General features: G+C 52.7%; 3 protein-coding genes and 1 long non-coding RNA gene across 5 annotated transcripts; 2 read left to right on the top strand and 2 right to left on the bottom strand.

Moving 5' to 3' along the window:
• The first annotated feature begins 713 nt into the window (after positions 1-713).
• Positions 714-20889, top strand: LOC118000043. 2 transcript variants are annotated; one of them, XR_004676364.1, is made up of 3 exons: positions 714-799; positions 1179-1276; positions 18803-20889. It is a non-coding gene; the product is annotated as an uncharacterized LOC118000043 (long non-coding RNA). The 2 variants fall into 2 exon arrangements; XR_004676363.1 differs by lacking the exon at positions 18803-20889 and adding an exon at positions 16365-17713.
• A 149-nt stretch (positions 20890-21038) lies between these two features.
• On the bottom strand, positions 21039-24287 carry LOC118000039 (cytochrome b5 domain-containing protein 1). Its single transcript, XM_034989538.1, has 4 exons — positions 24032-24287; positions 23858-23934; positions 23483-23701; positions 21039-22927 (listed from the first exon to the last, which is right to left on the bottom strand). Exons 1-4 carry the CDS (start codon positions 24231-24233, stop codon positions 22697-22699), a joined length of 729 nt encoding a protein of 242 aa, XP_034845429.1. The 5' UTR covers positions 24234-24287; the 3' UTR covers positions 21039-22696.
• A 129-nt stretch (positions 24288-24416) lies between these two features.
• Positions 24417-25590, top strand: NAA38 (N-alpha-acetyltransferase 38, NatC auxiliary subunit). Its single transcript, XM_034989540.1, has 3 exons — positions 24417-24892; positions 25090-25273; positions 25432-25590. Exons 1-3 carry the CDS (start codon positions 24812-24814, stop codon positions 25542-25544), a joined length of 378 nt encoding a protein of 125 aa, XP_034845431.1. The 5' UTR covers positions 24417-24811; the 3' UTR covers positions 25545-25590.
• A 162-nt stretch (positions 25591-25752) lies between these two features.
• TMEM88 (transmembrane protein 88) lies at positions 25753-27156 on the bottom strand. The gene is made up of 2 exons (XM_034989539.1): positions 26901-27156; positions 25753-26792 (listed from the first exon to the last, which is right to left on the bottom strand). The coding sequence occupies exons 1-2, from the start codon at positions 27108-27110 to the stop codon at positions 26523-26525; spliced, it is 480 nt and encodes a 159-aa protein (XP_034845430.1). The 5' UTR covers positions 27111-27156; the 3' UTR covers positions 25753-26522.
• Positions 27157-27339: the final 183 nt, after the last annotated feature.

The following is a 27339-nucleotide window of genomic DNA, read 5'->3' as shown; positions in this document are numbered from 1 at the left end:
ATATATATATATATAAAAGTTTTCGACTTCTCTCTGCCCCCCTCTCCGTTGCTTTAAATATATTTAAATTCTGAGGGGGGCGCTCAGAAATATTTCTCAGAGCTGAGGCACTAAGATGGCCGCCTTGAAATTATTTTTAAAACAACCCCCCCCCCAGCACCGCCACCCCCTCCATGAAGAAAGGGAGAGGGGGGAAAAATCCCCTTTTAAAACAAAATGGCTGGCTTAATATTTCAGTTTTCACCCCCCCACTCTCCTCCCTGTTACACCCCCATCTCCAAGCCTCTACCCAGAAACCCACAAATTTCTCCCTTTTTTCATAACTGATTAGTGCACAGATTAATAGAGATATTTTCCTTGTGTACTGTGTGTGTGTGAGTGTGTGTGTGAGTGTGTGTGCGCGTTGGGGGGGGCATGAAGGATTTCTGCATAAAACAAAAATGGCTGCTCTTTCTAACTCCCCCCCCCTATAAAAAAATATTTGGGGGGGGGCATTAATCAGTACTCATGCTCAGTCTGACATCAGCATAAATTGTTAAAGGTTAACTAGTTAGATACTAGTCCAACTAGATTTAAATATTTTTCTTTTCTTTACTAGTCTCTTCCTCCCCACCTCCCTTCTCTTAAAGAAAAGCTTTTTTTTTTTTTTTCTGAATACTTCAGAAGGGAGTGGTTTGATGTGAAGGTTTTTTTTTTTTTTTTTTTCCCCTTCAGGCATTGAAAAGGAAAAGATGAAATATATGTTTATATATAACTCTGTTTCTACATACCTCGCTGAAGTCAAAACGCATTTAATTGTGTACGTATCCTTCAAGTGAGGAGCGGGGCTGGATTTTTCTCCCCTTTCTTTTAAAAAAGTGACAGAAATTCTAGTGACTTTTGGGGGAGAGATATGAATAGATACGATGATTGAGTTTTTTTTTTTTTTTTTTTTCCAAAGGAGTCCATGTTTGATTCTCCCCTTTGCCCAGCCTTTTCGGTGATTTATAATTGTTGTAAATTTTATCTGCACTCTCTTCTGCTTTACCTCGTCCTCCCCTCCCCCAGTGGCTCAGACTATAAAATTCATCTGACTTGGGAAATTAATTTAGGGGTCAGGAGTACAGATTTTTAGAATAAAGGGGAAAGAGTCAAGTCTGAAAAATTGTGAAATTGTTTTCTCTCTTCTCCCGTTGCAGTATATTTCCCTTTCTCCATGATCTCGGACACTGGTAAAGTAGAAGAAACCGAGGTACGATGAAACAGAAAAGTCTCTGGGACCGAGAAAAAGACAGAGGTAGGGGTTCCCCCTGGAATTTTCATTCCACTTCCTTGGCCCATGATGTCCCACCGTACCCCAGTGTTTATCCCAGAAGTGGTGCCGGGAATCAGATGGAAGGTTGGAAAGGAGTCCTAAAGGAGCTTTCTCATCCAGAGATGCATCAGAGGAGTCCTCTAAAACTTGCCTCTTGAGTGGTGCCGGCAAAGGAAGGAGGGCAAAAAGCTCATTTCTACCCTTTTCAGTCCCTGTCACCTTTCCTAACTAACTCCCGCTTCCTCCCATTCTTTTGATCTCCCTTGGCCTCTTCCTTGCTTCCCCTCCTTTGCCAGGGGGGACCCTTTCTCTCCGGGGTTATTTCTCTACCTGTTGAGCAGACCTGCCAGCAACCCCCCCCCCCCCGCCCCCTGGCCCAGCAGTGCTCAGGAGCACCTCAGACGACGGGGAATACTGTGCCAATGTTTGCTTAGGAGGCTGGAATATTCTCTATTGATGCACCATCCCCCATATACACACACTGATGCACTTGACCGAGTGAGGATGTCCATCTTTTTCTTGACCTGGCCTTCGGGAGTCTCTCGGCTGGGCTCCTGCGTCGGTCCTGCGCCGAGTCTACCTCTTGTCCCTCTTCTGTTCGATTGTGTTCTGTTCCCTCGCTCAGTCTCTTTGTGCGAGGCCATCTGGGTATCCCCCTCTTTCTGTACCGGGGCTTCTCTGTGTGTGTGATCTTATTTCCTCGCCGACACTGACTCCCATCCCCGCGGCTCTCAGCCTCTGTCACCTCTAAGTGACTTCCCACCTCTGTCTTGTTTCTGTTTACTTCTGTCTTCCGGGCTCGGCCTCCATGTGTCTGTCTCTTCCTCCTGTGTGCCTGGCTCCCTCCTCTCCCCGGCCCCTCGGCGTGTGTCGGGGCGGAGTGTCCCCACATGGATGTGGGCCAGCCCTGCACATCGTGTGCGCCTCGGCCTGCCTGCCTCGGTGTGCCCCCTCCCCGTGCGCCGAGCACCCCTGCCCGCCCGCCACCATGTGCCAGTTGCTGCAGGTGCGCACCCCTGTCCCCACATTCGTCATTCCTTCGAGTGTGCTTTGCATGTGGATCTGCTCGTTTGCTTCCTTCTTCCTCTTGTCCGGGTCCCCCTCTGTCCGCCCACCTCTCCTCTCCTCTTTCCTCTCCCACCGACCTCTCTCGCTTTGCCGTCTTGGATCCTGGCTCCCGCCTGCCTCTCTACCTGCTCGCTCCTGTTATGGTGTCTGCCTGCCTGCCTGTCTGCCCCTCCCTGACTGGCTGGCAGCCTCTTTCTCTGGCTGTCTGTCTGCTTCTCTGGCTGTTTGCCCACCACTCTCTCTCCAGCCATCTGTCTCCCCGCCTGCCTGTCTCTGTCACTTTTTTAAGCCTTCGTCTCTTGGTTTGTCTACCTTCCAGGCCCTGCCATGCTTCCCTATCTGGGTTTGCCTCTTATGTTGCTCTTCTCCGTGTTCCTCCCCTTATGTATGCCTAATGAGTTCGAGATTTTTCCCTCGCCTCCCCGTGCGTCCGTCTGCTTGCCTGTCCGCCCTGCCCGCTTCGCTGCCGCGGGCTCCCCGTCCAGTGCTTGCCTCGTTCTCCTCCGGCTGCACGTCCGCTTTTGCTCCCTTGGCTTCCTGAAACCTGCTCCCCATCCGCGGCGGCGGCCTCTCTACCCCAGAGCTGTCAGCGACGCCCTCGCCCCGAAGTCTCCGGCCTTCCTGCTGCGCCGCCCGCCCTGCCTTGTCTCCCTGCTGGCCTCCGCTCGAGGGGGGCCCCGCTGCTGCTTGTGTTCCTGGCTCCTTGGGTGGTTGGCCTGCCCCGGCCTTGCTGCCATCTTCCCAGCCTCCCCTGCTCTTCTCGCCTTTGCTTGCCGGCCGCTGCCTGGCTGCCTCTCGCCGTCCACGTCTCCGCCGCTCTTCTTCTTTCACCTTCTTTGCACGTCCCTCCGCGTCCCAATCGGTAGCACACACGCGATGCAAAACGTGTGGGGCGCTAGTGGTGTCCCGTGCCGCGTGGACCTCCCCCCTGCCCCTCTCGGCCGACCCCCTGCCCCTCTCCACCATCCCCCTGCCCCGCTCCACCAGCCCCCTGCCCCTCTCCACCGTCCCCCTGTTCCTCTCCACCAGCCCCCTGCCCCTCTCCGCTGGCCCCCTGCCCTTCTCCGCTGGCCCCCTGCCCCTCTCCGCCGGCCCCCTGTCCCTCTCCTCTCCACCAGTCCCCTGCCCCTCTCCGCTGTACCCCTGTCCCTCTCCGCTGGCCCCCTGCCCCTCTCCGCCGGCCCCCTGCCCCTGTCCCTGAGGCAGCCGCCACTTTGCACTTCTCAGCTCTCGTTCCAGACGAGGGTCTCCCCGGATCTAAGTCCCTTGCCGTTTGCTGCCCTCCTTCCTCCTCCTCTCCCAGTCTTGCTGGATGCTTCTTTCTCTGTCACTCAGCCACTCCGCCTTGGCACTTCACTGGGCCTGCCAGTTCTTGCTCCTTTTCTTTTTGCTTCTACTCTAGGGCACCTGTCTTTCTGACGGACTGGCTACTTGTTCTTGCGGCCGGTACCGGAGGCGTGCTCACCCCTGCCAGGCTCTCCTCTGCGTGGGGTGCTCCCTGGACACAGCCCAGCTCTGCTGGTCCCCTCATCGCCCAGCCATGGATCATGTGGATCAACTGAGACAGGACGTGGGGGCCCCGTCGAACTGAAAAGTACCACGTTCTAAGTTAGGTAGCCCGTGGGCCCAGCTCGTGTGCACGTAGAGTACGTGCGGGCCTGCCCTGCCTTCCCGACACGTCCGTGTGCACGCGTCCGTGTGCAGCATTCACGGGCCTCTACTCTCGATCCCTGGGCCTGTCCAATGAGGGAGTCTTCCTCCCGGTCTGAAAAACTACTTCCTCCTACAACTTTGCTCCCTTTTCCTCCTTCCCGCCGGCGCCTCTGCCCTGCCACCTCGAAGATGATGAGGCTCAGGCTTGCGGGGAGCAAAGACATGGCCTCTGTCCGCATCTCTCCAGGAGGACGACAAGGAAAGTTTTGCACAGAATGCACCGCTCTTTCCTCACCCGCGTTCCTGACCCGCACGGTGTCAGCCTCGGCCTCTGGGCCTCTCTCCCCTTTCCCGCCCTCCCTCTCTCACTTCTCTTTTCTCGGTTCTGTCTTTCCCCTCAACTGTCTGTCTTGGGCTGCATTCTAGCGTCCCTCTGATTGGCCACCTTCCCCCTCTTCTGTCTGATTGGCCTGCATCCCTCCATCACCCCATCTGTCTGCTGGATTCTCCCTGTCTGCCTGCGGGGTAATGTATGTGATGGCGCTTTATCAGTCACAGAGCCCCGTGTGGCCTCAGACACTGTTATCTATCACTTTGTCTCCTCTCTCTCCTTGTTCTCTTCCTTCCTCGGTCGGCCTGCCTTCTCTCTTGCCCGCCACCCGTTTGCCCGCCCGTGTCTCTCCTGGTGCTCTTGCCGGCCTCCCTGTCACTCATTCTCCTTTCCCCCCTCCCCAGCCTGTCTGTAGGTCCGTCCTTATGCCTTTTATCTGGGCCTGCATGTCTCCCCGTCTCTAGGCGCTTGTCTCCCCACTTGCCAGTGTCAGAGTGGACACGACTCCCTGACTTTTTCCATCCTCCATACTTCAAAAACTAAAAATCAAATACAAATTAAAGTGCCGTATGACTCACGGCTAGGGGAGAATGGTTTTTGTTTTTACTGAGAAAACCATTAAAGTGAGAACAAGGAACTTAGGCAGGCAGCCTGTCAAATGCAAACCAGAAATTAGACGCCACCCTCCCGCCAAGAAAGAACTAGAAGAAAATTGTGAGGGACTCCTAAGCCACAAGATTATTTCTTTAATGCATAAGCAAGAAACTTACCCAAAGCAAGAGCCTCTAATCTTTTCTGGTACGTGGAAAGTTATAAGCCCTTCCCCCAGGAAAACAGTATACAGTTGACCCTTGAACAAGACACCCGGGTTTGAACTGCGCGGGTCCACTTACATGTGGATTTTTTTCAATAAATATATTGGAAGATATTTTGGAGATGTGCGATAATTTGAGAAAACTTGCAGATGCGCTGCATAGCCTAGAAACATAGAAAAAAAATTACAAAAATGTTAGGTATTTCACAAACGCATAAAATACACGCAGATACGATTTTATCATTTGCCAACTTAAACTATCACCCAAACCTGTTTTTTTTAACGTTCAAACTTATGCACAAAAACACCTAAGAGACCATGTGCTATCTTTTCATTTTTGATGTCTGGTGTTAGTAATGCACATCCCCCGTGTATAAGGTCTAGAGCGCGTCGCATCCTATCACAGCGTAGACGGAGGTACTGACAGATGATTCATCTCATAAACAGATGACATAAACTTAGAGTAGCGATAAATACAGAACTGTAAACGCATTTTCCTTATGATTTTCTTACTAATGTATTTTCTCACAGCTTTATTGTAAGAATACAGTATATAGTATGAATAACATGCAAATTATGGGCAACCAACTGTTTATGGTGTTGGTGGGGCCTCTGGGCTGTCAGTAGTTATGGTATGGGGCGTCAAAAGTTTTTCCACTGTGCAAAGGGTCAGCACCTCTAGCCCTCGTGTTGTTCAGGGATCGTCTGGTATATGCAAAATACCACGTATGTTTTCACAGTGTTGGGAACACCGGGAAATCTGTGGACCCCAGGTTAAAACTCTGATATAGGGACTAGTGACAGCGATCAGTAGGGCACAGATGTGTCCTCGTGTCACAGGCAGGTCAGAGGACTGAAAAATCACTCTGCACTCTGTGATTTTCTACTCAAGGAAATATCAAAGAGGTCCCTAGTTGTCTTTTGAAATAGATAGATGAGTGATAATGAAAGTCATGTGAATGCCTCGGATATTCTAAACTTACTCATGGAATTTTAGAGAGAAGGGTGTCTAGACCAGTGGTTTCCAAATGGCTAAGTAAGCTTGCTACTCGTCCTTCCCTGGGAAGGTGTCCTTTGTTTTGAAATTACATATTTCTTCTATAGATTTTTATGTGGCGTAAACCATAGAACATACTATATTTATATATAACAAATATATGTTACACGTATATGTATGCTTATATATTAATAATATATTTGTTAAAAAGGTCCTTTCTAAAAATGAGGTGGATCTGTATGGAAGGCAGTCCATAATAGATCTTATGAAGGAAGAGAAAGACTTTTTATACTGCTGTACAATTTGAAAATTTTTCAACATGCACTTTTATAATTATACAACATTTTAAGTATCTTTTTACTAAATAATGGAGATAGGTATATAGGTTTGGGTTTTGTTGTTCTTAATGTACTTAAGACAAGAAAAAGTCAGCAACTCCATGTTGATCACTGACTTTTTGTGTTTTTTGTTTGTTTGTTTACATTTTGCTGGTTATCAAAATCCAAAAGTCTGGGATCTACAGCTTTCATCTAACCTCTTCTTGATTTCACAAAGAAACTTCAGTTCTTCATAGATCACATTCATGATTTGCCATATTTGCATACCACCCTGTACTCTTGTATGTTTGCTATTTTTCTTTAGGTCAGTTCACTTTAAGTTAAACAAATGTCCTTCAAATTTTTGTTTTTAAAGTTTATTATTATTTTTTAGTAATCTTTACACTCAACGTGGGGCTAAAACTCACAACCCTGAGGTCAAGAATTGCATGCTCCACCGACCGAGCTGGCCAGGAGCCCCAGACAAATGTCCTTTAAAAAGTAAATTTCATATTATTGAGAAACAATATCTATAAGTCCTTGATTTGATGAGGTAATTAACTTCCTAATTTATTTTATTTTTTAAATATTTATTTATTTAGAGAGAGTGCAAGCAGGGGGAGGGGCAGAGGCAGAGGGAGAGAGAGAGAAGCAGACTCCCTGCTGAGCATGGAGCCCAACGTGGGGTTCAGTCTCAACGACCCTGAGATCATGACCTGAGCCAAAATCAAGAGTCGGACGCTTAACTGACTGAGCCACCCAGGCGCCCCATTCCTAATTTATTTTAAAATGCAAGTAATTACTACAATAAAAATAAAAACATCTTACATGCAATCAGTGGTGTTGAGACCATATTTTAGGAAACCTCATTTCATCTAATTTTGTAGGCACAGAAACTGGGGCCCACAAGTTGAAAGGGTTGCCTAAGATCAAGTTGGTTGTTAGGGACAGAACCAGGACTTGAGCCTCTATCTTCCAATCTCTAGTCTGGTGTTCTTTCTACTATATATGAGATGACCTGTAAGTCAATGCGATGTTCTCAGGTTTTAAAGGAACTAATATGTGAAATTGGTGGCCACATATATAACTTACTATCTCTAACAATTATATTGTAGAACTGGCAGTAGTCAACTTAATTGTATCTAGTACACTTCTAAACTTTTTTTTTTTTAAAGTAACATGCCAGCCCAATGTAGGGCTTGAACTCACCACCCCGACTGCCTACTGAGCCAGCCAGGCGACCCTCTAGTAACCTTTAAACATACATGTTTTCTCGTTTTTTAAGATGTTATTTATTTATTAGAGAGCATGAGGAGGGGGAGGGGCAGAGGGAGAAGCAGACCCCCGCGCGGGGGATGTGGGGCTCAATCCCAGGACCCTGGGATCATGATCTGAGCTGAAGGCAGATACTTCACTGACTGAGCCATCCAGGCGCCCCTAAAAATACATATTTTCTGACACACAATTCCACTCCTTACCATCCACCCTGACAGTCATCACACTTGTGTGTGCAGAAGGTGACGGGTGCAAAGGTACTCATTACAGCATTATTTGTAATAGCAAAAAATTGGGAACACCCAAACCCCTAATAGTAAGGAATTGCTAAATCAACTATCCAGCAATTAAGAAATGAGTTATGGGGTGCTTAGGTGGTTCAGTCGTTAAGTGTCTGTCTTCGGCTGAGGTCATGATCACAGGGTCCTGGGATCGAGCCCCACATCTGGCTCCCTGCTCAGCGGGAAGCCTGCTTCTCCCTCTCCCACTCCCCCTGCTTGTGTTCCCTCTCTCGCTGTGTCTTTCTCTGTCAAGTAAATTAAAATATCTTAAAAAAAAAAAAAGAAAGAAATGAGTTACATCCACGCGGTAAGATGCTTTACTATATTACCAAATGGCAAAAAGCAAGCTGCAAAACAATGTATACGTTATATCATTTAGTTTATGTTCAAAGAAACTAAAAACAAGGCTGTATGTTTCTACAGATACACACACACATATGTATGTGTGTATATATATATGTATATATAAATGCCTTTAAAAATTCTGGACATAATACGTATCAAACTGGTAATAGTGGTTACTTTTGGGAAAGAATAGTCGGGGGTATTTAGCTGCTCTATTTATAATTCTGAATTTTTACAATGAGAAAATATTTATTGTATGTGTAAATAGGCACCTGAGTGGCTCAATCAGTTGAGCAGCTGACGCTTAGTTTCTGCTCAGGTCTTGATCGCAGGGCTGTGAGGTTGAGCCCTGTGTCAGGCTCTGCGCTCAGTGAGGAATCTGCTCATATCTCTCCTTCTGCTCCCCCTCCTTCATAAATAAATTAAAAAATCTTAAAAAAAAAAAAAAAGAAATTTAAGTAGCCTCATGATCACATTAGCAAATGAAGCCAAATGTGTCAAAAAGTAATATAATTTCTCTAAAGAAATCATTCTTGGGCGCCTGGGTGGCTCAGTTGGTTGGGCGACTGCCTTCGGCTCAGGTCATAATCCTGGAGTCCCGAGATCGAGTCCTGCATCGGACTCCCTGTCAGCAGGGAGTCTGCTTCTCCCTCTGATCCTCCCCGTCTTATGCTCTCTGTCTCCCATTCTCTCTCTCAGATAAATAAATAAAAAAAAAATCTTTAAAAAAAAAAAAGAGAAATCATTCTTCACTAATCTCTGACTCTTTGAGGAGAAAAATACATAAGCAAGGTATAATCAGTGGATGTGATGTAAACTTTTGAAAACAATAGTGAGGTTCTAGTTTAAAAAGGAATGAAAGTATGAAGGGAATAAGGGTATAGAAGAGCAATTATATAATATGGTACTGTTGATGAGAGAAAAAAATATGTAAATATCCATAAAGTATTTCTAGAAGAATATATGAGAAACCGTAGTAGGTACCACTGGGAAGGAAAACATTTCTTTGCTGTGCATCTTTTAAAGCAGGCTGGGAATGTTTTAGTGACCAAGGGATTAGTTGGGTGGAGGGAGGAGAGCCATTTGAGTTCAGACAGAAACACACCAGAACCGTTAACTAACAATATGGGGTAATGATCATTGCTGTGAGCTATAAAATCAGAGAATTCAGAGAAGAGAGACCTTGGTTCGGAGAGGGGGATCGTTGAAGACCTTTCATGTGTAGTTGCATCTGAAGTAGGCCCCCAGAGATCACTAAAATTTACAGCAGATAGGAGGAAGAAGGGCAATCTGTGTCGTTTAAGAAAGTACTTAGCAATAGTGTGTCGACCCCATCTGGCTAGGGTGGTAAGGTCATGATAGAAAGTTCTAGTAGATGTTGGTAGCGCTTGAAAGGGTAAGAACTGTTAGCTCATCAAGTGAAGAGTAGAGGCCAGAACCTTGGAGGAACTTTGAAGAATGGGTGGGGGCGAAGAGAAGCCAAAGGGAAAACAGAGATTGCTAGAGTGGTAGGCGCGCCCAATAGTGTTACTGTGGTGGAGCGAGGAGACAGCTTCTGGAAGCAAGAAGAGCGCCAACTGACCGCTCCTCGAATCGAGACACACAGAGTTACCATACGACCCAGCGATTTCAGTCTTAGGTATACACCCGGGAGACTTGACAAGTGTGTCCCCACAAAAACGTGCACGTGAATCTTCACGGAGCATTATTCATGACAACCCCAAAGCAGAACAGCCCAGATGCCCATCAACCGATGAATAGAGAAACAAAATACAGTATATCCACACAGCGGAATGTTATTCAGCCATAAAGGGAAATGAAGCAGCAATAAACACTGCAGCAGGGAAGAACCTTGACTACATCACGCTAAATGCAAGAAACTAGATAGAAAAGGCCACATATCATATTCCACTTCTACAAAGTGTCCGGAATAGATTAATTCACAGAGGCAGAAAACAGTAGTGTTTGCCCCAACTTGAGGGGAGAAGAGCATGGGGAATGACTGCTAGTGGGTAGATTATTTTTGCAGTGATGAAAATGTTCTGGAATGAGGTAGTGGGGTTAGTTGTACAGTCTTGTGAACTTTATACTAAAAGCTCAAGGGGCACCTGGGTGGCTCAGTCAGTTAAGCGTCTGCCTTCGGCTCAGGTCATGATCCCAGGTCCTGGGATCGAGCCCTGCGTCGGGCTCCCTGCTCCACGGGAGGCCCACTTCTCCCTCTCCCAGTCCCCCTGCTTGTGTTCCTTCTCTCGCTGTCTCTCTCTCTGTCAAATAAATAAATAAAATATTTAAAAAATAAAAGCTCTTGACCTGAACACTTTGAAATCATGAATTTTATGGGATATAAATTATATCCCACCTTTTTTTTAGAAAGTGCGAACTGGGAAAAGTATTGTCTTTGGCAGTTGGTCACCTTTTTTTTTTTTTAATATTTTGATTTTTTTTTTAAAGATTTTATTTATTTTTAGAGAGAGCGTGCGTGCACGCGCGTGAGCATTGGGCAGGGGCAGAGGAAGAGGGAGAGAGTCTCAAGCAGAGTCCAGTCCCCGCTGAGTGCAGAGCCCTGACACTGGACTCGATCCCACGACCCTGGGATTGTGACCTGTACTGAAACCAAAAGTTAAGACGCCCGGGGCGCCTGGGTGGCTCAGTCGGTTAAGCGGCTGCCTTCGGCTCAGGTCATGATCCCAGGATTCTGGGATCGAGCCCCGCATCGGGCTCCTTCCTCAGCAGGGAGCCTGCTTCTCCCTCTGCCTCTGCCTGCCACTCCACCTGCTTGTGCTCTCCCTCTCTATCTCTGTCAAATAAATAATAATAAAAAAAAAATCTTTAAAAAAAAAAGTCAAGACGCTCAACAGACTGAGCCACCTACATGCCCCAGACATTAATTTTTTTTAAAGTAAGCTCTACACCCAACATGGACTTGAACCCACAACCCCAAGATCAAGAGTCCCATGCTCCACTGACCGAGCCAGCCAGGCGCCCCAGCAGTTGGTCACCCTTGAAGGTAGTTTTGGTGAGAAAGTCAGATAGCAATTAAAGATTATGAGAAACCATTAAAATGTTATTTATGGAGGTTTTTAATTTAAAATTTTTTATCTATTATTGAGAACTATTCCACAGGCTCACAAGAATAGATGTAACATACATCAGCCACAAAGAATATTACCATGAACATGTGACTCCATCATCTGGTTTAATAAATGTAACAATAGTAATATTTTTTAAAGCCTTGTCTGATCTTCCTTATTCCACATTCCCCTCCCACCTCTACCTACCCAGTCTCCTGAATTTTGTTGTTGTTTCCTTGCTTTTTTTTTTTTTTTTTTTGAGATTAGGTCCCTTCCCACCTCTAACTTCTCAATTTTGAGAAATTATGAACCTACAGAAAAGTTGAAGGAGCGCTGTGGACACCTGTATACTCTTTTTTTTTTTAATTTAAATTCCAGTGTAGTTAACGTACAGGGTTATATTAGTTTCAGGGGTACAGTATGGTGACTCAACACTTCCATACGTCACCCGGTGCTCATCACAAGTGCCCTCCTGAATCCCCATCACCGACGTCACCCATCCCCCCCCACCTCCCCTCTGCTGACCATCAGTGTGTTCTCTACAGTGAAGAGTCTGTTTCTTGGTTTGCCTTGCTCTCTCTTTTTCCCCTTTGCTCATTTGTTGTTGTTGTTTTTTTACCATTTTTAAAATTTAAATTCAATTAACATATAGTGTATTATTAGTTTCAGAGGTAGAGGTCAGTGATTCATCAGTTGCATGTAACACCCAGTGCTCATTCCATCACGTGACCTCCTTAATACCCGGCACCCAGTTACCCCAGCCCCCCCCCCCCCCCCTCCAGCCACCCTCAGCGTGTTTCCTGTGATTAAGAGTCTCTTACGGTTTGTCTCCTCTCTGATTTTGTCCTGTTTTGTTTTTTCCTCTCTTCCCCTATGATCCTCTGTTCTGTTTCTTAAATTCCACATATGCGTGAGATCATGAGGAATGTGTCTTTCCCTGGTTGACTTATTTCACTTAGCAAAATACCCTCTCGTTCCATCCGTGTCGTTGTCAATGGCAAGATTTCACTTTTTATGGCTAAGTAATATTCCAGTGTGTATATATACACACGTCTTCTTTATCTGTTCATCTGTCAATGGACACCTGCTGTGCTTCTATAATTTGGCTGTTGTAGATAATGCTGCTTTAAACATTAGTATGCATGTATCCCTTTGAATTCGTATTTTTGCATCCTCTGGGTAAATACCTAGTAGAGCAATTGCTGGGTCAAAAGGTAGCTCTATTTTTAGCTTTCTGAGGCACCTCCACGCTGTTTTCCAGAGTGGCCGCCCCAGCTTGCGTTCCCACCCGTAGCGTAGGAGGGCTCCCCTTTCTCCAGACCCTCGCCAACACCTGTCCTTTCCTGACTTGTTGATACCTACACACTCTCCTAGATTCACTGATTGTTAACCTTTCTCCCCATTGACCAAAGGGCGTGAGCAAATGCTCATGATCTGATTTCGTTTTGTTTTTTGTTCGCTTGGTTGGGGTTTTTTCAGGTGTACATTTTGAGTTTGTGCAAATGTATACTCCTGTGTGAACACCATTCAGGTAAAGATCTAAAGTATTTCCAGCACCCCAGAACTTTCCGGTGTCTTTCCAGTCTGTGCCTCTCCTAGAGACAACCACCGTTCTTGGTTCTCTCATGGTTTCCTTTAACAACTTACGATCTGCTGTGAATTGCATAAAACAATATAAAATCATGTATGTAGTCTAATCGCAACCATGTGGGAAAATACTAGGAGGAAGTGGTTAAGATGCTAAGAGTGGTTTCTGCTGAGTGATAGAGTAAGAGTGATTTTGTTTTGCATCTTTATGCTTGCCTACCTGGAATTTTCTATGAAGAGCCCATGTTCTACAATGAAAAATAAGACTAAGCTTAAAAAAACTTTAAAAGACATACGGGAAGAAAGAATAGGAGGTGCCATCAAATACTTGGTCACAAAGTTCGGTAGTCTCCAAAAAATAGTTTACAGTAATGTGGCAAACAAGTCTGGAGACCACATACGTAAAGGAATCTATTTTTTTTTTTTAAGATTTTATTTATTTATTAGAGAGAAAGGGAGCGAGAGCATGAGCAGGGGGCGGGCAAGCAGAGGGAGAGGGAGAAGCGGGCTTCCCGCCGAGCAGGGAGCCCGATGTGGGGCTCGATCCCAGGACCCTGGGATCGCGACCTGAGCCGAAGGCAGACGCTTAACGGCCTGGGCCACCCAGGCGCCCCAAAGGAATCTATTTCCTCATCTCCAGGGTTGACTCCAGGTCCCCCATCCCAGGTGACAAACCCCGCTCTAAGCTTCTGCAGCCTGGCTGGGCCCCCAGCGCCTCTCTTCCTGGCCATGTGTGCTCGCCCTGGTCCTGCCCCCTCATTCACTGAAGACGGGCACCTGACTCAGTCCTGCCCTCGACTCCCTAACCAAAGACCTTTCTCTCCATTCCACACCTGTCCCACCTCTGCACTCACCTCTTCTGAAATTCTAGTTTCAAGCCCCCTGCTTTGCCTATAACTTTCTGTCCCTCCAGCTCTCATCTCTCTGCTTTTCTTGGGCCTGAAAGACGCTCTAGTGCCTTCACCATCCATCATCCCCATCCAGCTTAGAGCCCATCTCTGTCATTGCAGCCATGTCTTGCCAGGTGTCTTGGTGTTCTGTCCTTGACCTCCTCCCACCCACCTCCAACCGTGGCCGCTTCTGCTGCCTCTTTATACCCAGCACGCACAGCGCTGCCCAAGGACCCCTCTATGCCCCTGCCGACCAGCGTCCCTGCTCAGAAATCCTTTTCCCTAGCCCGCCGCCGCCTTTCAGTTCCCCGTGGTGACTTTTCCAAACCTTCCTCGCATTCCTCAGACCTCCTCCACCTTCCTACTCCAGGAGGAAACCTTATCCTCCCCTTCCAGGAGCCAGATCATCAGATGAGAGCTCCCTGGAAGCCATAGCACTGAGACACTCAGATACTGAGCTTGTGGATTTCTCTCCTCCCTCCTCTTGGTCCCGTCTGAAGCTGGTCCCTGCGGGCCCGGGGCTCTGCCCCCCACCCCTGCCGCCTCCTCAGGGACTAATGGTTCCCGGAGACCCCGCAGCGCTCCCTTACCTCCCCTTCTACTTGCTCCTTCTCAACCACAGCTCCTTGTCTTTAAAAGAAGTCCTCTGGACCCCCGCCGCCCCCCAGCTGCCACCCTACCTCCCTGTGCCCACCCACAGCCGCGCCTCCTGGAAGAACGACCTGCAGGCGGCCAACAGCCCCCGGGCTGCCGATACAGAGGCTATTTCTGAGTTCTTCACTTGCCACCCCCTTCTTGAAATAGTCCTTGCTCGGCTTCTGTGATCTCACATCTGCTTACACTTCTATTGCTGGCTTTTAGCGAAATCCGTTCCCTTGCTCTTCGTTGAGGAGGAAGCTCTAAGCCCCAAAACAGTGGTCTTTCTCTTCACTGTTTCTTTTAGACCCGCGCCGATTGACCATGGTCATGGAAACTGTAGGGTCCTGTACGAAATGGCCAAAAGCAACTCTTTCCTCCCGTTTGACATTGCCTTTTAACAATGTCTTACTCCTTCTCCATTGGCTGGCTAGCTAGAAATGCCCTCTAACGTCAAGCCCAGTTGTCTGAGCAGAATTGCCCTGACACCTTTCCTGGCTGATACCTGTCTCTCAGATTATAGCTTTGTCGTGGTCAGTGCCAACCCCAAGCTGGCTCCCTCCTGCCCCTTGGCCTGCTCTTGGGCCTTTTCGCCATCGAGCTCTCTGGACAACGAGAGTCATTTTGTTTTTATTTATTTAAGATATATTTATCTACTTTAGAGAGAGAGAGCGTGTGCGCACGTGTGCGAGCAGGGAGAGGGGCAGGAGGAGAGAGAGAAAGAATCCTCAAGCAGACTGACTCCCTGCAGAGCATGGAACCCGACACGGGGCTCGATCCCACAACCCATGAGATCATGACCTGAGCTGAAATCAAGAGTCAGACGCTCAATGCTCTGAGCCATCCAGGCACTCCAAAAGTCACTCTAATTTTAGACTAAATTAGATATGATTAGTAAACTAAAATCAACTTTTTTTCCCCCAAAAGATTCTATATTCCAAACTGCGTAACTCCTAATATGTAGTCGAGAGCCAAGTAATGAAGTCACCCACTCCCTCCGTTAGACTTTGAGCTTGGGGGTCGGGTCGCACCTGCAAACCCAGCTCTTCCACTTACAAAGTGACCTTGGGCGAGTGACTTCTCCCTCAGGCCCAGCCCTCCGTGTGTGACACAGGGAGGTCAGGGCCTCCCTCACAGGACCGTCGGGAGCATCAGGAGAGCTAACTTGCAGAGGGCGCGGGCTGTAAGATGCCAGACAGTTGGTAGCTCTTACCCTAAACAATCCCATATACTGTGGACCGTTTCTCACTGTAGAGAGATTCACTTAACGCAGCTGAAGGTGAGAGGATTTGCGGCCTGAGGTACGAACAGCACTTGCCCTGAAGGAACTAAGGGCTGCCTGTAGCTTCTGCTCCCAACAGTTGGCCCCATTTCCAGGCTCTCTCCTGCTTCCTATACACAAGCCCAACCCGAGAATAGAGGAAACGAGCCAGGTTCTGTTGGGCCCAGTTCTCCCAGTGGAGGCACAAACACTTTTGTTGGGTTGGAAACCAAATGTTAGTCCCAGATACGGCCTACCAGGTCTCTAACCGTGACAGATGTCACCTGGATGCTGAGTAACGCCAAATCCCAGGAAGTCCCTCAAGAAGCATGCGTGACGAAATTCTGGCTGGCACATGGAAAGGAGAAGAAAACGAAAATTTGGGGGTGCCTGTTCAAAAGGCCTTGGGCGCTGCTGGGCGTTCTCCCATACTCTAGCTCATTCAGTCTTCCCAACAACGCTGGAAGGGAGCTTCCGTGTAGAGTGACCGTGTCCTGGTTTATGCTTGTTGTCCTTTGGGAACGCTTACTTCTGTTACTCATAGCTGACAGCTAAAGAAACGGGGTCTGAAGAAAGGAAAGTATTCTGCGCGTGGTCCCAAAGCCTCTGCAGCTGGATTCCTTCTGCGACCATCCGGTCATGCCTCATCCAACGACAGCCCGCCTTCTCTGACGTACGACCGTTTCGCTGTTGGCTCTGTCCGAGGACAGCCGAGTCCTGGTCTTGACCTCGATAGACCGCCTCACAGCGTTTACCACCCCCTCCTCTCTGATACTCTCTTCGGCTTCCACCATTGTCTTCGGTCACTCTCTGCGCTCCGGCTCTTCTCCATCCTCGAGCAGGGGCTCATCCCCGCAGATGGCAATCCTCACACCTCACACGCCGGCCCTGAGCGCTCTGCCGGGACCCCGTGCCACGGACCGCCTGTGATTTGGGTGCCCCAAAGTGACTTCACGGCCAACTCACAACACATCACCTTCTTCCCCCGTCAGAGTCCCCTTCTCCGTCGGCCGACTCTTCATCTCTCGGTCCCCCGGGGCCAGACAATGGACTATCGTCCTGGTCTCCTCCCTCTGCCCCAGACCTGCCTCCAGGAAATTATGGAGCCAGGTGATTCTACCTTCACTTCTGGCCATCTGCTTTGACCTCCGCAGCCCCGAACTTAGTCCCCACTGCCTCCATCCCTCTCCTGGATCTGTCCCCACTTTTCTCCCCTCCAGTCCGTTCTCTTGACATTGTAGGCAGGTCACCTCTTTACCGTGCAAATCTGATTGGGCCATTCTCCCTAGAAAACCCTTAACCCTGAACTGTACACTTTGAAAGGGTGACTTTTATAGTGTGTGAGTTATATCTCAACAAATGAACAAACAAAAGCCAGGTTTACAAAGCCTCAGTTGACCTGGTCTGGCCTCCACACCCCTCATCGCCCACCCTCCCCAGCCGCTGTCTCTTAGCTTTGCCCTCTGCTCCCCAGCTCGCCACTCTTACCCCTAAACTCTCTGCTGTTTATTCTTTGCAGGAAGCCTTCTGTCCTCTCCTGCTTATCCCTCGACTCCCTGGTCCCTTCGGGCCTCAGCTGGAGGTGATGCCTGTCCCGAAAGCCTTCACTGATCTCCCCAGGCTGGGGTTGGATGTTCCTGAGGCGCCTCGTACTTAGCCTTTCACCTCTGTTCCTTTTATGAATCTTGAGTGACTGCCCTGGGCTGAGCACCGAGAGGGGGAGGTGCTGGGTGCTCAGTGGCAAATACGGGCCAGCTGTCTGCCCTCCTAGAGCTTTGAGTCTAAGAAGGGAGGAAGGTGGACATTAAACTGAATTAACACTAGGGCGCCTGGGTGGCTCAGTTGGTTAAGCGACTGCCTTCGGCTCAGGTCATGGTCCTGGAGTCCCTGGACCGAGTCTCGCATCGGGCTCCCTGCTCGGCAGGGAGCCTGCTTCTCCCTCTGACCCTCCCCCCTCTCATGTGCTCTCTGTCTCTCTCATTCTCTCTGTCTCAAATAAATAAATAAAATCTTAAAAAAAAAAAAAACTGAATTAACACTAAATACTTGCATTGCATTGAGAGGGAGGGAAGGAATGTTTGACACGGTTGGAGGGGTCAGGGAAGACTCCGCCGAGGAGGTGACACTAAGCAGAGCCTCTAAGGGGAAGGAGCTGACCAAGCCAGCAGTGAGGGGTGGGGCGTTCGGCGCAGGGGACAGCATGGGACAAGGCCCTGCCAGAAGGGAGCCTGGGGGGGGTTCAGAAGTAAGATCTGCCGTCCAGCCCGCGTTTTGTAACTTTGGCCCCTTCCCTCTGAGCCGGAGGCCTCGCTCCCTCCCCCTGGATTGGAGGCCGGCTTCCTTCTACTTGTCTGGAGCTACCTGCTCTCCGTGTCCGGCTGCCACGGTGGGGGTTGGGGGAAGGCCACGCTGCCCCGTGGGGGGGCCACACAAGGGGTGTCCACGGCCAACAGCACCTGCCAGCGGCGCCACTGAGCCACTTGCAAGTGGATCCTGCAGCTGGGGACAGTACACCGGGCGGGGTCCCCACGGAACGCTGCCCACATCCCAGGTCTGTTAGCAAAATAAAGATGGGGGCTGTTTGAAGGCTGGCTTTGATGTGCAGCGACAGGCAGGTCCCACGGGCAGCTGGACCCGCGTCCTGTGTGCGTCCTGTGTCCCACAGCGGGGGGCGCGGCTACTCACCGTGCAGTTGTGTGACCTTTGGCAAGTTCGTTCATCTGTCTCTGCCTCCGGGTCCTCGGTACTTCGGTTTGTTGTGAGGCGGGTGAATGAGTAAGTGATGAATGCAGGTGCACGCAGATCTCCAGGCACCACAGACCGGCCCGGAGCCGCCGACCGTCACTCTCTCCCGAGGTTGTGTGTCTGTTTTACAGCAGGTGCGCGCGCGCATCTACAGCATACAGCTTTCGGTCCCATCTGCAGCGACCCTGTCTCTGCGTGTCGGGTCCCAGTGCCTGACCCTCACTTCTGCATCCCCAGGACCCGAAACAGGTCCGCGCACAAAGCGCCTGATACCTTTGTGTGGTTAACGAATGGACGAGCAGCCCGTGCGCGTGAGTCGCGGAAGACCTCGCAGGTCCCGACCTGGTCCCGACCCGGTGTCCGGACGGTCCCTCCGCAGCAGCCGTCCCTGCTCTTGTTGTGGACGTCATCCCACATCCCTCGCAGCCAAGGGTCCTGTGCCACCCACGTCCCACCAGTGAGATGTGCTCAGAAGTCTTCGAAGGACCGCTAGCAAAATGAGTGCTTGGATCTAGGCCCCGCCCTTCCCGCCTCCCCCCTTCCCCCCTTCCTGCCCACGGCGCGGGCCAGAAGTAGAGAAGCAAGACCAGCGACAAACGTGAGGCCCAGAGCTGCCCCGTGGAATGATGGCACCACAGACTCTTACTTGAGAAAAACGAACTCTTGGTAGTTAGGTCCGAGCACTGAGCCTTCTGTTCTTTGCACGGGATCCGTTCTCAGTGACCCGCTGGGGTGGAGGAAGGTCTGCCCGGAGGGGCTGTCCGCTAAGGGCAGGGGGACATTTCATCTTGCTCACTGCTCCAGAGGAGGGCCGGCAGGACTCACCAGCACAGATGTGACTCTCCACCTCTCTGCAGCTCTCTTCAAAGGGCCAGGGTGGGCAAGCGGCAAGACCGTCGCGTGTTCTGCGTCGTATGGCCCGAGTTCCAACATCTCAAAGAGCAGGGCTTACGTGGACCGTTCATTCCTGGATGATGAATACAGGTGTGTCTTTATTGCCACTCCACGCCGGGCATTCGGGGGCTGTTGCAGGCGCAGAGATGACTGAGTCAGATGGTGGAGGCCGTCCCAATAGCAACAATGTCCATGGGGTTTACCCAAACTCGGCTGTGCGGGGCTGGGCCCGTCAACCTTAACCTGCCGCCAGTGTCTGGGCGTTGGGGTCAAGACTAAATGAGAGATCCCCTCCCTCTGCTCCAGCGTGCATCCAGATCGGAATCGGGGGCAGTACTAAAAGGTTTCAGACTAGTCCTAAACTTGGCCCCCAGGGTTAAAGCTTTAGGAATTGCTGCCACGGGAACACAGGTGTAAGAGTCGAGGTAGAGCACTGAGACGGGTGCTCAGAGTCCCGGGACTACATTATATTAGCACCTTTCATACGTCACTTGAAATGACCCGTTTGTGCGTGTGTACTATGTCGGGGCAGAGGATTGGGCCATTTTGAGACTCATGGAAATGACAGCACCTTTCTCCAAAATAATACGTATCTGAGCTTGCGCACACGTGCAAACACACAGACACACGATTTAGAAACCACCTCAGCACTTCTGGAGATCCAGGTGAAGAATCCACCTGCGACTTGCCCTGAGGGTGGAAACGTTTTCTAGACCATAATTTGGTCCTTCATCGGGTACTGTCTTCATTTACCTTTTCATGCGTGTGTGTTTTATCCCATTGAGAAGGCGGCCCCTGCGAGGACATACGGGCCTTTGCTCTCCTCAGTGATCTGTGCTCACAGGGACGGCGGCTCGAGGCCAATCGGCCAGTTGAGTCCTTTGAAGTCGCTATGGTTTCCTGAGGATGGGCAGCGTTCAGTATTCCAACTGTCACCCCACCCCGCTCCAAAACGAAGAGGTCACCGCAAGAGGACTTGGACCCCACGCTCATGTGCTATGTACTTTCTAGATTTTTGGCCGAGGCATTATTTACATACTCCTCATGCAAACAGCCAGCCTTGGATTTGTAGAGAACAACAAGGTAGTGCCTCGGGAAAAGCTTTACACACGCGCACACACACGTCGGTAAGTGTTACTAAGGGAATGTACTGTATTCTCTTTGAAATGCGTGCTCTTTATTCCGTCCGCAGCTCTGCACTTGGCCCTGAACACACCCACACCTGTAATCAGAGCCCCTACCTGCACCATCCCATGGGTTTTATTCCTCAAACTTTACTCCTGGTGGACAAAATACAGACCAGAATGTAGCCAAATGCTAAAAAAACAGTAGCCATGTGGTGTTTCCTTTTTCAGATCCGTCCTCCCACCTGTACATTCCAGGGAGCCCCCTTTGATTGTAACCTCTTTAGAACTTGGGCGGGTTTTCCCTCCCTTGTCCCCCCTCCCCCCTGCCCCCGACTCTGTGGGCGACGACCGCCACCTGATGGCCATATGGGGGAATGGCAGGTGGATTTCCCCCCAAATCTGGGCAGAGGAAGGCCTCTAGGGTTTGGTCTCGTTCTGAGGGGAACCAGGACAGAGAAGCTGCCACAGCCGCCAGACGTCCTACTTCTTGGTCTCGCCTTGCCTCCCAGGTCACAGCGTCCCATCCACACTAGTTACGATGGACAGATGAGTTCACTCAACATTGGAGGTCATCCCATCAACATTTATTGAGCAGCAACTGTGCGCCCAACACTGGGAACCCGGCGGTGACCCAGATGGCCGTCTCACATCCATAATCTTAAAACCAACACTGGAATAAGTGTGATGCTAAGAGACGATCTAATGGAAAATCTTGCTTTCTACACCCAGAAATCAGAAAAGCTCCTGAGGAAGAAACATTTAGGGTCAGCTAGGTGGGGGACGGGAGGAAGAGTGTGGAGGCAGAGGGAACGGTGTGTTAGGGCTCTGGGTCACGGAGACAGCCCCAGCGGCTGGGACACAGGGAACAGAGGTGAGGCACGCAAGGGGGGCACCGGCCGGTTCGTGCAGCGTCTTCAGATGGACAGGACCTTATTCCCAAAGCACCCAGAAGCCACTGAAGACTCCGAAGGAAGGAAAGTCAGATGCTGGGTTTGGTTCTCAGCGCTCACTCGGAGCGGACGCGGAAGTGGGGGGCTCGTGAGGATGTCTGCACAGCGGTCTGGACAAGCAGTGAGGAAGAGGATGCATCCCAGAGGCATTTAGGAGCTAGGGTCTCCTTGGGGAGTGACGGGAGTGCGAGGAGAGGGGGGCGTTTCTGGCAGGAGGTGCTGCGGGTAGGAGACTCCGCGGGTGGGGGTGCTGCCTGTCCTCCTCATTCCCCTCCCCTGCCGGGGTTAAAGGAGACAAATCTGGCCACCACCCCCCATGGCGGCTGTCTTTGGGACGAGCCTAGGACAGTGAGATCCTCTCTCTACCCTGAAAGAACACGAACTTTGGATTTAGACTTGAGTTTGCATCCTGGCCACTAACTAGTGTGCCTTCCTGCTACTAAATCTTGGCGAGCTTAGGGAGCTCCCCTCTACTTGCTGGATGGGATGCTGCCTGGGGTCATCGATCGCTTACGAAAGCCAAATAGGGAAAAAAATCTTTCTTAGCTTCAAAAAGACTTCTGTGTAAAATCGTGGTGACAGCACCCACCTTAGAGAGTAGCTGTATTAAAAAGGGTGTACGAAGCACATAGCATAAGGTCTAGCCTGAACTACCGACTAACCCTTCACTTCCTTTCTTCCCTTTGGGGTTCTAACTATCAAGTACTCTTCAGAAGGCAGATCAGCCAGCTTTGTATGGCCAGCAATAGATACTTCCTGCTCCTGTCTGTGGAAATCCCATCCTCTCACAGCCGTCCCCGTTCCCATCACTGCCATACAAGTTCTCCCATCCCTCATCCCTGTGTAGGATTTCTTCTCCGACTGTCAAAAAGTTCTGCCTGAGCTCTGGCTGTCTCCCTAACCCAAGATACTTTATCTTCTCCTGTCACTCCTGAGAATTACTGAACGTGCTTCTAGCATTCTCCCTAACTTTGAACAAATCACAGCGGGACTGGGAAATAGGACCTGTACACTTCAGAAGGACGCGGGAACCACAGGCCAGTTCCCAGATCGGAGTGGAGGTCTATGTCCAGCCCTCCGCCCCCTCCCCCACCTACAGGACACAGATACAGCCAAACTCAAAATACATCTTGAGTCCACACAAGCCTTCGTCTCCATCCCTATAGCTCTGTGAGGTCATCGTTGAAGTAGAGCAGTATTGCAGGGGTGTGGAGTGTACCGTCCATGTTGAGATAGTCAAATTCTTCATCCTCATCCCGGATCCCATTCTCTTCCAGGGTATAATCCATGTTCAGTTCCTTCCCCTCATATTTCCATGTATAGCTGGCAGCATGTGCATTAAAGGGGAGACAGCGGTGCAGGATTTCCCACATTGATTCCTGGGCCCCCACCTGCAGAACATGAAAGCGCCCCACCCCCCAGGATTCTGGATGGGACACACACACACACAGACCCGCGCCCCAAGCCAAGGCCCGGAGCGCAGATGATCGTGCTGGGCTCAGAGTGCCTCCCTCGGCAGATAATATTTTTAGGCACTTCCCAGTCCCCCAAACGAAGCTGGAGCTCCAGCATGCGGCGGATGGCCCTAAAGGGTCAGAGTCACTGCCCCCCCTCCCTTCATCCCTTCCACAGAGAACATTAATAAGAGAGTCCGGTTGCAACTACTACCCAAAACACAGCATGGGAGTGCTTCCGAGGACCACCATCACTGGGGTGCACGAACTGCTGACCCGGGGCTTATGAGGGTCTCTCTTGTACCCTGTGATCCGGCCACTCCTCCATTCCCAACCCCGCAGACCTAGGTGGTCTGCTCTCCTCGGCTACCCCTAAAGAGGGGGAAAATACTGCTCCCACTGGCTATGGAGAGCCAGCGGCCTGAAGATCTCCTGGGAGAGTTGCTGGGATTCCCAGTTCCCTCGGACCTGCCTGCAGGCACCAGTTCTCACCTCCAGCGCGTGCTCCTGCGACGTGAGCGTGTTAATGATGCGGATGTTGCGGGTCCTGGCAGACAGCCGCCCCACCTCATAACGCACCCCCTGCCACCAGGGCTTCCCGAAATCATTGGCCCAGTCCGAACGCGGCAGCTGAGGCGGGACGTGCAGAAAGCGGCCCCGGGGGGTGCGGTATCTCAGGGTACCGGTCAGCGGATCGACGTGCTTGCGGATCTTTAACGCAGGGATCGGGAGAGGGGCCTCGGGGCAGTCACGACCTCCGACTCCGGCCAGCTCCCGCCCTTCCTCCCCACCCCGCGGTCCCGCGGTCCCGCGGTCCCGCGGTCCCATCCCACCCCCACCCCCACCCCGGGTTCCGGCAGAACTCACGTCTCCGGTCTTCGGATCGAACCAGTGGCTGATGTCCTGGCCGGCAACCTCCACGATGGGTTTTAGCAGCAGGTCTCCTGGGAAGGAGCAGCCGCCGTCAGCGCCAGCCGCGCAAGAGCCAGGCACCTGCCCCGCGACGCACACCCTGACCCTGGCCCGGGGCGCGGCCCTTACCCTTGTACTTGCGAGCCAACGGCGTCAGGTCGTACACGGAGCCCAGGTAGGACACCCACAGGTCTTCCGGCGCGTTGTGTTGGGCCACCTCGGCCGGCGTGAAATAGCGACGCCGGAAAAACTCAAAGTCTGGCCCCCCCACGAGGCCCCGGCGCGGCGCGGCTCTTGCACCGTCGGCCACCTGCGTCTCCGGTTGCTTCATCGCCCCTCACTCAGCACGCACGCACTCACTCACTCACTGCATCTTCCCCCTCGCGAGCGCGTTGGTCCGCTGACATGGAAACCATTGTCCCTTTCCGGCCACCGTCTACCGAGATCAAACACTGGGCGGGGGCTGTGCGCGCTCACGGGAAATGTAGTCTGAGTCTGGCTTCCAAGGAATTGAGTCGCGTCCTCCGGAGGTCCGGGGGAAAGCGAACGCCCTCCGTCTTCAGAGTGGTCTGGGCGGGAGGGGATATTGAGGACTGACTGGCGAAGCAGAGAAGCACGGGAGTATGGGCTGGAGTGTGATTACGAGGAAAAGCGTCTCGCTCAATTCCCGGCTTCCCGAAGGGTATGTATGAAACTAAAGCGGTGAAACTTCTCGCGATATCTTAAGACATCCGGCGCCGGAGAAGTAGGAGGAGCTCGCGAGATCTCTGCAGTTGCCCAGGAGACGACGAGGAGGAGGAGAGGTGATCTCGCGAAAGAAAAGAGGCCGGGAGCGCTCGCGAGATCTCAGACCGCCGGACCCGAAAGCTTCTTAGGAAGTTGAAGGGCCCAGAGGAGGCCCCGGGGCAAATGGCCGGAGCTGGGCCAACCATGCTGCTACGAGAGGAGAACGGCTGCTGCAGCCGGCGTCAGAGCAGCTCCAGCGCCGGGGTTAGCGCGGGTTGGAGTTCTGGGATCGAGGGGCAGCCTGGGAGCAAGAGGGGAGTGGGGGGCCGGAGGGGGAACTGCGGCTCCCGGCAGCCTCTGGGCTCGGTGGGAGCGCCCCGCGGGCTGTCGGGAGCTGTGGTTCCGCGGGGGGGGCGGCCGCCGGGGCGGTGCCGTCTCAGCGCGTGTCCCGCCCCGCGCAGGACTCGGACGGGGAGCGCGAGGACTCGCCGGCCGCGCGGGCCCGGCAGCAGCTGGAGGCGCTGCTCAACAAGACTATGCGCATTCGCATGACCGATGGACGGACCCTGGTCGGCTGCTTCCTCTGCACCGACCGCGACTGCAATGTCATCCTGGGCTCGGCGCAGGAGTTCCTCAAGCCGTCGGGTCAGTGCCCGGGGGATGCACGGCCCCCTGGGAATGCGGCGGAGCCTCCCCGCAGGGCGCTGCCCCCTCAGTGTCTGGCTGCACCCCTGAGTTCTGGGGCTAGAAGGGGCGGGACCGGCGCTGGCCTGCCTCCCTGATGCTCTGACCCTTCTTTCCAGATTCCTTCTCGGCGGGGGAACCCCGTGTACTGGGCCTGGCCATGGTACCCGGCCACCACATCGTGTCTATTGAGGTGCAGAGGGAGAGCCTGGCAGGGCCTCCCTATCTCTGACCTCGACCGCGCATGCTTTGCAGACCATTAAACCTGGAACGAAGTGCCCAGTGTCCGAGTGTAGCTGGGATGTCGGGAGCACCCTCAACCCTCCTTCCCCAACCTGGACGTGCAGGGGAGCCAGGGGTTCCCTCTGGCTCGGGGGTGGGGGTGAACTAAGGACCAGCAGGGCCCAGGGTGGGCCCCTCCATCTTCCCTCCCACGCTGCTGCTCCAGAATTGTGGCCGGAGGGGGTGTCATCCTGCTCCGGAAGGCCCATTGTTTCCCTCCCCGGCCTGGCAACACCGAGTTCCTCCAAGCTGGGGTCAGAGAACGGGCTCGGGTCCCCAAGGGGAGCAGGGCAGGCGACGGAGGCCGGGCCCTCTCCACTCTGTTGAGGGGGGAGGTGACTTTAGGGTCAGGGCCAGAGCTCTGGGGTCTGGCCAGGAAGAACGGGCTACCGCGATAAGGGAAGGCCCCCGGCGGCCGAAGGATGCGGCTTGCGCCCCCGCCCCTCCGCCCCGGCTTGTTTCCTGCTCCTGGGCACAGGACGGGGGTGACAGGAATTGTGCCATCTCTGTGCTCACAGGATCCCAGGAAGGCGTTCAGTTCGTTCTTTATTGCTGTGTGCTCCCTCCTTCCCCTCCAACCTGCCTCCCCCCGCCCCCCCGCCCGCCCGTAAATACTAGAAGAGCTGCACCAGCAAGGAGGACACGCGGTTCCGTCGTCCTGAGGGAGGAGGAGGGGAGGGCGGAGTGATGGGGGGTGTGCAGCGTCCAGCCCAGAAGTCCAGGATTCAGATCTAGGTAGGAGGAGGAGAGTGGGTTTCCGCCAGCTCTGGTCCACGGATGCTCCGGTGCCCCGAGGCGGTGCTGGACCCCGGCTTAGGCAGGGTGGGGGCGGGGCAGGTCGGGAGACCCCCCGCCCCCCCGGGCTTCAAGTCCTCGGGCCGCCCGGGAGTGGGGGCAGTCGACAGGGCGGTTCTTGACTCGAGGGTCCTCAGACCCAGACCTTCCCTGACGTGGGAGCGGCCTGGGGCCCCGGGGAGGCCCGGCTCTGCCGCGGCTGCGGGGCGCGCCGGCGCCGGTAGAGGGCTCGGCTGTAGGGCACGAGGCAGTCGGCCAGGCGGAGGCGCAGGCAGAGGCGGCGGTAGCTGGCCAGGGCCAGCACGAGCAGCGGCACGAGGAGCAGGAATCCGGTGACCAGCAGGGCCGTGAAGCCCGGGTCCCGCAGGTGCGCGGTGCAAGGGGGCGCCTGGGAGCGCAGGAACTGCGGGAGGAGAGCAGGCGTCAGGCCCCACCAGGCCCGAGAGCCCGGGCGGGCAGCCGTGGCCCGCAGACCCCCCCCGCCACCGTGCCCGCGAAGGGCCGCGCTCACCTGGGAGTGGCAGAGGAAGCCGAAGCCTAGCATGGTGACAGCGGGTAGCAGGATGGTCCCCAGCACCAGCGCCAGCAGCAGGAGGTTGAAGGCAGCCACCAGCAGGTTCTGGGCCGTGACCAGCACAGCGCAGGCCCAGCAGTCCAGGGGGTCCCGGGGCTCCGGGCCGCCGCCGGGAGCCGGCCGCTGCGCCCCGGGGACATCCGCCATGGCCTGCCTGGCTCCCGCCCGCCTGGGCCGCGGCCCTTATAGCCCTCTTTCCTGCCCCTCCCCCGGCCCAGCCTCTCCCCACCCCCCTTATCCTGGAATGCGGCTCCGGGATTAGGCACCCCCGTCCCGAGGAGCGGACCAGCGCTCTGGACATTCCACAGGCGCCTCGGGGAGGGGCTCGCCCCGCCGGGGTCTGCGCAGTCGGGGCAGCCCTCCTCCCCGCGCGCCC

The sequence above is a fragment of the Mirounga leonina genome, unplaced genomic scaffold, assembly GCF_011800145.1.
Source record: "Mirounga leonina isolate KUSES-001 unplaced genomic scaffold, KU_Mleo_1.0 Mir_488, whole genome shotgun sequence".
Lineage (NCBI taxonomy): Eukaryota > Metazoa > Chordata > Mammalia > Carnivora > Phocidae > Mirounga > Mirounga leonina.
Note: the sequence above shows the minus strand (reverse complement) of the source record. Positions and strands in the feature narration are given on the sequence as shown.